We start from the raw sequence: 11,166 nt of genomic DNA on the forward strand, positions 1-11,166 counted from the left end.
GTTTGAGTAAAGATAAAGTTTCAGTCAAGTTTGGTGTATGCATCATCTGATTGTTTTATACATTTATCTCAATACTTTTTGCCAGGGTTCCAGTAAAACAATTCCCAATAAGACATTTTGTACCTATCTCTTGAGACCTACAGTGGGTAACTGGTAGGGTCGGGTAATAGGGCGTCGGGTACCCGGGTAATAAATTTGGACTGATCCCATCCCTAACTAACATGAGAAGATCGTAATGTGACAACAGCACACAAATGAAACACAGAGCAAGTGTTAAGTTTGAATGTGGATCATTCTGTCTGTGACAAGTTTACTTATACAGTTTCCGATAGTCAAAAATAAACCATTCATACACTAGCTACAGTTCTCAGGGTCATTTAATCCTCGTAGTTCATGAGGACATGAAATTGACTGGTAAACATGTGGTAACGATTCCTCCACAGGTGATGCAGAACCAGCATATAGCCTCTCTCACCTTGTATAAACCCTCAGCAGCCCGGGAGACATTGTCTGCCTCTTGATGGCACCACGACGTACATCCAGATGCTTGTGGACCAGACTCCGAACCCAACACATACCAGCAACGGTTCTGTCATAGTGGACACCAAGTGACACCTGTGTCGCCACACCTTGCCATGTCAGGAAGCCAAGGAGGGTGCAACAAATGTGACCTCTGACCTGGCAGGGGACATAACTCTTGCATGTCATTTATCTTTTGAGATTACAGGATCATGGGAAGTGTCATCTTAGTACCCATGGACATGTTATATTACATCTTAGTATGTTTCCCAATTCTCAAGGAAGTTGTTCCCTTCTGTACAATATCCAAGTTATGTATGAAACTTGACAATAATTACCAACAATGGGTTTCCCATTCCAGAGTTTGTGATGATGATGAATGTTTGCCTCGTCAAGTAGAGGAAGCATATGGATCTATATACTGGTATATGATTTGATGAATGTATTTATGTCTACGCTTCTTACATTGCTGACACTGTTGGTGATGTTGCTACCACAGTGTAGGTAGGGGAGCTCTGACACTCCATGTGCCTGTAATAGGAAGCCTTCCTTGCTCTGTTGTCACCCAACCTCATTTCCACGGGACTTTAATCAGTCACTTCTTTTGTGGCATGGCAATTATTAATTCATTCTGGGCATTGAGTCTTTCAGTGACGCACAGATATTGAAAATGTAACCAAACACCACTGACACAAGACATCAATCGATCTGTTCTGACTTCTAGTCATGTTTGTGAAATTTTCATCAACCAAGTTCCTGATATATTATCATCAGTAATGGTGTAATTGCTAGATCAGCCAGACTTTCATCCTTATTCCATCCTTTCTGTCTTCAAGTGCAACTACCCTACAAACTCTATTCTTTCATCAAATCTTACGTATTTTATCTGATAATATCCACTGAGCATTGGCAGAATATCAGAGCATAAAATATGTATCACAGATGCCTGTATTGGTCAGTGTCTAGCAGAGTTGATAGCTTGAACAAAGGACACCCACAGGATTGATGTTCCATGTCTGGTATAGTAGAGACAGTCCTGGCCCCTCCATGTAGGGAGGTATATCAATCAAGATGTGACACTTAGTTTAACTTAGTTTAATGACTGTTGTAGTCAAGTTGTGAAGTGTAGCAGTCTAGACCTGAACTTGATGTCAGTGTCAAGAAGTCATGGGAGATATTGACCTGATTGGACAAAATGTAGCAGGTTTGATCACTGTGATGCTAGAACTCTTACAGCAAGCAGACGAAACAAGATGCATGTGGAAAAAAAATTGTTTGGAAGCTGTGCTGGAGGAGAAAAAAACATGGATGGAGTGTTCAGAAGCCAGACAATTATAGAAGTGGTATTGAACATTCTACGCAATTCCCAGTTAAACAGCCAGTGGGATGTTTGAACTTGTACAGCAAATGTGAATGAAGACATTTTGGCAAGACTGTGATTATTATCTACAGTGTCTTGAGACATCACAGGGGGTGGTATTGATGAGTATAGTACTAAACAGACTGTTCACCTTCATGGCTATGCTATCAGCATTGGAATAGCAAGTTGGATGATGACAAGTGATGAGAGGATTGTTACTTTGACGGGGTACCAGCAAGCTTGATGCAGTCTAGTGACAGTTATCTCAGTCCTACAACCATGGACATTCAGTGTTATCGTAAGGCCTTGTGGCCATGCCAAGACCAGTTTGTTTCAAAATATCGCATCATGAGTCGAAGTAACTGAGATTGTTTGGACAGATGGACCCCAAGACAGAGAGTCTGCGGTCTGCAGAATGATATTGTACATTGATGGCCTTTCACATCGAGTGGGAATTGATGTACAAGATGTGATGGAAACTGACATAACAAGGGAGTTTTTTAGATGGTTGGTGTGCTTTCATATTGTTGGGAGTGACCTGTTGAGTTTGCTGTTTGATGCAGGTTTGTTCTTGGATTGAATTCTTTGAAGAACTGACTGAGTTGGTGATGAGTTGGAGTTTCAGTATCCCATTGATGATGCACAGCAGCCGTTATGTCTCTGCGAAGCTAATGCTGTTTTTCTGGCAGATTATCCCTTTACCAAATGATAATTAATTGTTATCTGTGTGTTATCAGTTGATAGTTTTCCCCATTTTGAATGTGTTCTTTTTCACAACCTAATTTTCTTGATACATAAATGATATCAATGTTTTATGAAAATGGTCATTTTTAACCATGCTCCAAGCATATGGCACTTTTAAGGGGTTGAACTTTACAGAACTGTTAGTACATGTACAACCAAATAGTGATAGCATTTAGAGAAGCATTCTTGGGAAAAAGAATTGACACCAGCCCAATGAATATCTCTTATTTAGGTTGGGCTCTCAGACTTTCAGGCTACGGTTCACCCCCGATTTTAACCCATGTGTCTGGCTGTTCTTTTAGATGCAGTTAATCATTTTAGTGGGATAGGAGAAAAAGATGTGTGTCCGTGTGTTTTAAAAATTTTGTGTCTGGTTATAGTTTTAATCTCTATTTTATATGATAGTTGCCTTTTTATATGGAATTGTCAGTGTTGATGTGATAAATTCAGTCATACAAGTGCTATGCTAACGTTTGAACAGAAGATTAATGAGTATATAAAAAATAGAAATAGATGAGATGAGTGTTATGAAAATAAGTAGTTCAACCCTGACCCCTTCCACAAACCCCAAGTCTTGGATGATTCCTACTGTAGCAATAGCCCAAGTGTGAATGAGTTCCATGCTTCAGAATTATTTTGGCTTCTTCGAGGGAAAAATTTTGACACTTTGATGAAAAAGATACTGCTCTCGTTGCTTTATTGTGTTGAATGGAATTGAGTTGAAATTCTAGATAATCAGTGTAAATGAGGCTGAAAAGTGAAAATGCTGTTATTTATTGAAAGAAAGATATAGAATGTTCAGGTAACCCAAGCTGACAACAGTAAGCTGTGGTAATTGGGACGAGGGTAGTGCTTGAATATACTTGTATGTTGTCCTATGTGTCTGTACATATGTGTTAACAGTTGTGTACAAACTAACTGTATATTTGAATGTTTAACACAGGGAAAGCCTGTAAGTATTGCAAACAATAAACTGAGGTCATTGGCATAATCAAGTCGGGAATCTGAATGTCATAAGTTAGTGGAAGGAAGTATTGCTGAGATTACTCTGTATGATGGGTAGTAGAGCTTTAGTTTCCATGATTGTTGCACTTATCCCTTTGATTTGTAAATTAGTCAGATGGGAGATTTTTGTTTTAATAAATATCAAATAAGTTTCACATATATTTTGGTAACACAGAAGTATGCTGTTCATTTCAAAGAGAAGTGACTTAAATCTTGCCACAATTTTTCCTGAATCACTATTTTTGTAAGGTAAGCTGTGTTTGAGTATGAACAGCAGTAATTAAGATAAAAATAATTTGGGGTATAATAATGGTAAGGAAATACGGTGGGACAAACATGGTGGCAGCAGAACTATTAGGATCTCTCTGTGTCTACTTACAAAACACGGTCAACAAAATATGCTATCTGTAGTTGTATACAGGATGTTGTATGTAAGGAAAATGTTTTGAATTGATACAGAGAAGCTGTATGGAGAACTGATGTGGTCATTTTAAACAGGAAATATTACTTTGTGAGATACTAAAGTTGAGCTTGCCTCGGGGTTTGCACTTAATACAGAAATGTGATACAAAGGTGTATATTTTTAGAGATGATTGTGATGAGTGTAAGGTGGAACCAGTCGTGTCAGCCCTGATTTATCCAGTGTGTCATTTCTCCCATTCCTTTATGAAGTACACCCTGGACCCACTTGCCAGCACTGCTTCTGTTTGGAAGTGCCATCACCAGCTCCTTTATCATGATCACAAGACTGGTATAACACAGAGAAGTCCGCATGCTACAAGATGTTCCAGTCATGTATATGATGACACACAAAAGTCGAGACAAATTTGGGTGATATTGCCATTGTGTTAGCCACGAAAGAACGGTGTAATTTAATTGGATGGCTATTTTTGGTATTGTCATTTGAATTGGAGTCAAGCAAATTGGGATGGCGAGTGGGTCCATGCATTTATCATACTAGATTGGAAGTATAAAACACAAGATAATCGAGATGTGTAGTGTAAGTTAGAATATACAGTGGCTTACAGCAGCTTCCAGATGCTGTGTCTGTCAGGGTATGCTACCTTCTTTCTGGGAAGGATACAGATCTGTATCATGATACTGACATGATACACCATTGTGATGAGGGCTATACAAACATTGCCTTCTGTACTTGCATTTCAAATGGAGAAACATGCCAGACTGTTTGTAACCATCTAAATGTCCTTGACCACAAATATTCACCTGGAGATGAGCACTGATTATTTATAATAATACCTTTATAAATTTTCTGATGACACATTCGTTTTTGTTTTCATAGTGACATGCTCCTATTGACATTCAGAGCAGAAATACAAAATCTACGGACAACAGTGATTGCCTCCCTTTCACCTCTGCTGCTTTGTCTCATATCTTTCAGCAGGTAGCAGTGGTATTTCAGAAATGTATCAAAAGACCAAACTCTAATGTAGAGACTTCAGGAAGATCCTGAAACTTGAGGATTTAGGAATATAATGGAGTGGTGCGTACCCATTTTCCAGGTGTATAATTGTTATAGTGTATATGATACTATGTGTTGTATCTGGTTATGTATCATGTTGAAATGTGAAGTATCTTGACAACAAGTCTTGTATCAGGTGTCATTTTAAGAAACAGTTGACATTTTTGAAAGAATAGGTCTTGCGTGTCAGTAAGACAATGTGGTGTTTATGTGATTTCTCTTCAGTGTAGGAATCAGAGTTATTGATATTCCATTTTTCTGATTCAAAGTTAATGATTCAAGTATTGCAGTTGTAGAATTTCCCTGACAAATGAGTTTCTGTAGTATGTATGTACATATTAGCATTATGAATGCCCTGAACTACTGTACGTTGTGAACAGTGTACGCCCGTTACGTCCCTGTCTGGGACAAGTATTACATAAATAACACTGTAGCTAGCGTCACTACATTGTCCTTGATCACACAGGGAACTGAGTTTTTTATGAATAACTTGTATTATGTATGTCAATGGGATGTTTTTTCCAGTGCATTTGTCTTTGTAAATACAGGAAGCACAATCCATGAGCAGTCTGTACAGGCCGTGTTGTGAGGCAGTGTGGTCTTCTATACAATGATACTGTTACTCATGAAACTGCTAGACTTCCATCCCCACAGCTTCCCACCTATTAATACTACTCATGACAGATAAACTGTCGTAATATGAAAGAATCGGGTCCTTAACGTTTTTTAGTTGCATAGAACAAACATTGTATAGAACGTCTCTTTCTCATTGCCTGTCCTTCAAAGAAATCTTAGTGCTACGACTGTCGTAAGTCTGGGTTATAGTATGGGAGTTGCGATCACCTCAGCGCTAAGATCACTTTGTGGAACTGGTTCCAGTTGTGTATTGTTTCATGGATGGGAGTTTGGCAGTTGTCGAGAGGTAGCAGGGATGTTCGCTGTGTTTGAATTTTATCCTTGTGGTACTGATACTTGATAATGAACAAATAATTAATTTGGTACATTTTATATGAACAATTGATTTTAACTTATCAAATTTTTCAAAGCATATCTGTGAGTTTTATTGTTCAGCTGTTATGTAGGATTAATGAAAACTTTTTGATTGTGTTACTTTGCATGAGCCTTTTCTCTTGCTAAGATCTTTCTCTTGTGATCGGACATGTTTCACTGCTTGATCTTATTAAGGTTTTATGTTTATCAAGACAGACGTTGAAACTTATTGCATGAAAAATATGTTAAATGTACGATTACTCGGTATTATCAAAAGTTTTAAAAGTTAAATGTTATATTTTTTGTATTTCTGAAGTATAGATTTAGAAATAAAAATATTTAACCCGTATTTTGTACATCTTGTGCCAAATAATAGCTGTTCTTGACGAAAGAAAGCATTGTCAAATTAACTTTATTTTCCTGTGTCTTGACTATGATGTGAAATTAAAGTGTAAAGTTTCACTGAGCAATGTCTGTACAGTGAAACACATAAAACCTTAGTCAGATTTCCCTTTATTTCTTGATATCACTTCTGTATTCACTTGTTATAGGATAGCATGTGTTTTTAATGTACATAATGTTTGCAGTCTGTTGTAGGCTGGAGAGAGAGAGAGAGAGAGAGAGAAAGCGAGGGAGAGAGAGAGAGAAAGCAAGGGAGAGAGAGAGAGAGTGAGCATATAATGACTAAGGAACTATGCAAGTGTGATGAAAGGAACTATTGGGAAGATTTTGAAAAATTGTGTTTTGAAATTGCCATTTCAATGAGATTATTTCCTACTAGATTGACCATTATATTGTGCATGTAGGCTTACAGCCTTCAGGTGATTGAAATTCTACTTTTCATGGCCAATGATTTGTTTTCTTACCATGTGGATTTCTGAAATCTTTGTACAAAAAAGTTATATTTTGTGATGATGAGTCAGAGGCGATATGAAAAGTGTTGCATGTTCACAGTTTGGGCGGAGCTGTGGTTCTTGTGGGCCCTGAACAGGGATATGATACTGGTAACAGTTTGTTGTAATGTTAGAGCTGTTTTTCCATATACCCTTGTAGTACAATCAATTTTTGTGAGTGTCTTAAACATCCACAAATATCTCTGAACAAGAATATTCAATTCATATACATGTAGTTATTCATACTATACCTTGTTAATATGATTTAGATTCTAAAACACAAACAAAACATTTCTGTTCAGGTATTATTTGTAATTCTAATATCCAAGATTTTGTGTGGAAAGAGAATTTGTGTTTTCAAACACTGACATACACGAACATCTAAAGTACAGCTGTCAGACCGTGAAATATTCATAGTCAGCTCTCATTACACTTCACACAGTATATCACAAAAGCAATTTTGCAAACATAAATTCTCCTGAGGGTCGTTTGTTTTAAGGTTCAGTGAACCAAAGATACTTTCTAAGATATTATTCCTGAAACAATTCCCTCATTTTGCAAATACAAGTTAAAGAACCCCCGATTCTTTCTATCATATTACAACCTATAGTAATATGAAAGATTCAGGGGTTCTTTCACTTTCTTTAAATAGCATACATGTATTTGCAAAAATGAGGGAAATTGTTTCGGAAGTACAGTAAACTCCGGTTATAACGAACACGCTTATAACGAACTGACGGATATAACGAACTTACTTTTTGGTCCCGACTACTTGCTGTAGTCATGCTGTATATGTACTTATAACAAACTACGGTTATAACGAACTAAAATTAGTAGTTCCTTTGAGTTTGTTATAACCCTAGTTTACTGTAGTGAAGTAGTGGAAATTATTTTTGTTACATTGACTTTACATAGAACACTTGGGAGAATTTCATTTTCAACTTACATATTACCAATGACTACAATTCTACCACTCTTATACATACAAGGGTTTCAAGGCAATTGGCATATTGGGCACCTAGGGCGTTTCTTTTCCATGTTATCTCTTCTAGTCTTAGGGTGGAGGTATATGAAAAGGGGTAAAACAAATTGTACTATTTTGTATGAATACATTAGTCACCTTTCATTGTCATGTCGATGGGAGAGGATAAACTGTTACCTGCATATACTGATCACTGTTGATGTCACATGGTTCATAACTGGCATTGACAGTAGTTACTCTGGACTTGTAATGACTCTCATGGTCAACGTGGTCATTCAGTCTTCTATTTGTCCTGTCTTCATCGTGTAACCACATTCTCTTATCACAATGTGTAATGTCATCAAGTCATTATAACCTGTATCCCTTTCTTACCAAAGACATCTTAATCTGACATGCATGGATTAGTATACTGAATTGTCAAGGTTTAGCAGATCTGTTTCTATGTAAGTCCAGGCCAGTGTAATTTCTTGTTTTTTTGGTCATTATACCAAAGCTTGATGGCAAAATACACATAACATGTTGTCAAGGTTGAATTGAGGTAAATTTTCTGAAAGAAAATATGTCTGATAAAAATGCAAAACATTTTCATCAAACACAGCATTATATATTTTTGGGTTCTATTTTAAAACAAGAACAGGAATTGATCTGGCTTTGTTTGACAATAATGAGGTTTTTTTTTGTATCATGTATGTTTCAACTACTAGATTGTACCTCCTTCACTGTGGATAGGAAGTAAGTTCACCTGTGTGACTGTTTACAGGTTAATGTGACATAACCAGAATTTCCTGGGTAATCAATGGTCACACATATTCTAGTTTATTTTAAACTGTGTAACACAGGGGAAAGACACACTCAGTTTGTCAAAGGTAATGTATTCCTCTTAGGTTGGTGCTGCTGTTTATATCACAGTCATCTATCACACAAGCCCGGAACTGGAGGATTTGGTTGTTGGGGCCAAGTTATTGCCCCAATAATGGATATGTATCATCAAACAGGGCACATGGAACAGCCATTCCAGCCTAGTCAGGGACTATTTGCAGACAGTGCAACTTTAACACTTGTAATGTTTTGCATGGAAGAATTGTGTACATGTATGTAACAAAGAGAAAAAAATAATTTGAGTGAACATGCGCATATTTTATCATAATAGCGCAGTGACATCATTAAGATAAGGTTATTGGCATGAAAATGATCATCAAATTTAGGATAGTTATTAATTATTCTCATTGAAATCAGACATTTTACTTGGATAGGATACCTCTCTGCATGGTGATCTGACAACTCTCCAGTTCAACTAATCAGCATCTAGGCTTCTACATTCTCTGTATGAGTGAGCAGAGTATTCAGAGCAGCCTTTTGTGAAAAAAATGAACATAAACAGGCTGTTCCAAATGGAAGTAATAAAAGTTTTCACCGTTATATTGTAGATATTTTGTACACCCTCTTGTTTCTAATCTTGACCAGTAGAGGTATCAAATCAGAGATTTATGAGATTGATTAATTTACCTACCTGTCTGAAAAGGTGGCATACTATGTGAATTTAAGTCTATGAAAGGCATTAAGAAGTGATACACATATGGAGGAGAATTTATGGATGTCAACTTCCTTATTAGGTGATTGAAGAAGTAAGCATATACTACGAAACGTTGTGTTCCTCATTATAATGAAGTTGACATCCATAAATTCTCCTCCTCATATGTGAATTTAGTTTTTGATTTCCTGAAGAAAGATTTAATGAGTGGACATAATGTGATGCAAAAATTGGATATGTGCTATATGATAGAAAAACAGAAGGCCATACTTAATTATGAGACTTTGTTCCTGCTTTTCTGATTTCAAAACCCCCATCTTACTTTATGAAGACACTTTTTATCGTTTCCTTCTGTAACTGCAGAAAGGTTTGACCTGGAATGTCAGGGTCACTTTCAAGAAAAAATATTATAGTTGGAAACAAACATTGGATGAAATTCTTGTAATTAAGTTACTCTGACCCTAATGAATTTTTGCAGCATGCATGATGTTTTGTATGAAGTTACCGGTATATATGAATAGGCACCTCTGTGATTTGGCACATTTATCAGATAATGAAGACTTTGCCTCAAGGGATCAACATGTGAACATCAAAACATGGTAGTGTACTCTGTAGTACTTGGAAATTGCTGCTTCTGTGACTTGAGGCTTTATTTGAAGGGTATATTAAAAGCATTCGTAGTTCATGGAGACATTTCCTGTAACAAGTAAGCTTACAGTTTTGACAGCTTTGTTGAGAGGACCTGACTGCAATGTGAAGCAGTGGCTGCAATGTGAAGCAGGAATGCCTCCTCTACTACACCAGTTTCTCAGGTTGATGATTGAACAGTAGAAGATGATGTTCCAAGAAAGGCCAAGTTATTTGATAAAGGCCCAAGCAGTCATCAAGTTACTGTGTCTACTCAAATATGTTGTAATTTCAATAATATTTTTTATTTATTTCCGTATGCAAACATATTATGATACAGTGTATCTTCATAATAAGTGGCAATGGCTCGTGTTTGCTCAACTCCATGTCAGGAAGAGGTAGTTTGTCAAAACAGTCTGTGTGCTTGCCTTCCGTTTGTGCTGTCCGCTGGAGCATGCATTCTAGTTCCACTGTTCCACAATGATCTCAAATTTTATGTTGCCAATACCTCAGTTGCCAGTCTGTCGGTCTGCCTTCCAGTACACCCGCTGCATATCTAATGTCCCCTCTACACCCTCATGTATGTATATAAACATTTATCATTGGAATAAAGCAAAGCTTTAATATCAGCCTTGGTCTTTTCAAATATGTACTGTTGATGGAATACTCCATGCTTGTATCGCAAGAGCTTACTGATGAGATGGTGTGTCATGCTTTGTGCCGTTGTACAAAACAGCCTCAGCGCTACGACTGTCGTAAGTCTACGTTTTGGAGTTCTGCTAAGATCACTTTGTACAATGGCTCCCTGGTGGTGTATCATGCTTTGTGCATCATTTGCAGGCCATCGTTATTATTAACAGGATATTCTAGTTGCCATCTACCAAATGGTCCAAAAGGAAATCCACTTATCTTCCTGAATTTAACTGGTCTAAACTTGGTCTCAACTCTCAATACTGTCCGAATCCATCACAGTGGTACAGCTGGAACATTGCTGACTACACTAACATTTCCGATATTTCACTGGGTCCTAAGCAC

At 37.2% G+C, this 11,166-nt stretch overlaps 1 protein-coding gene across 4 annotated transcripts in view; it reads left to right on the plus strand.

Moving 5' to 3' along the window:
* Positions 1 to 10,760, plus strand: part of LOC124150278 (phagosome assembly factor 1-like) — a 62,245-nt gene extending 51,485 nt beyond the window's left edge. For all 4 annotated transcript variants that reach the window (XM_046522285.2, XM_046522362.2, XM_046522437.2 and 1 more), the window contains one exon: positions 444 to 10,760. In XM_046522285.2, coding sequence (XP_046378241.1) covers positions 444 to 521 — 78 coding nt within the window. In that variant the 3' untranslated portion in view covers positions 522 to 10,760. The remainder of the gene's footprint in view (positions 1 to 443) is intronic.
* The last annotated feature ends 406 nt before the right edge of the window (positions 10,761 to 11,166 follow it).

This window comes from Haliotis rufescens, unplaced genomic scaffold (genome assembly GCF_023055435.1).
Source record: "Haliotis rufescens isolate VD_foot unplaced genomic scaffold, xgHalRufe1.0.p SCAF_17, whole genome shotgun sequence".
Lineage (NCBI taxonomy): Eukaryota > Metazoa > Mollusca > Gastropoda > Lepetellida > Haliotidae > Haliotis > Haliotis rufescens.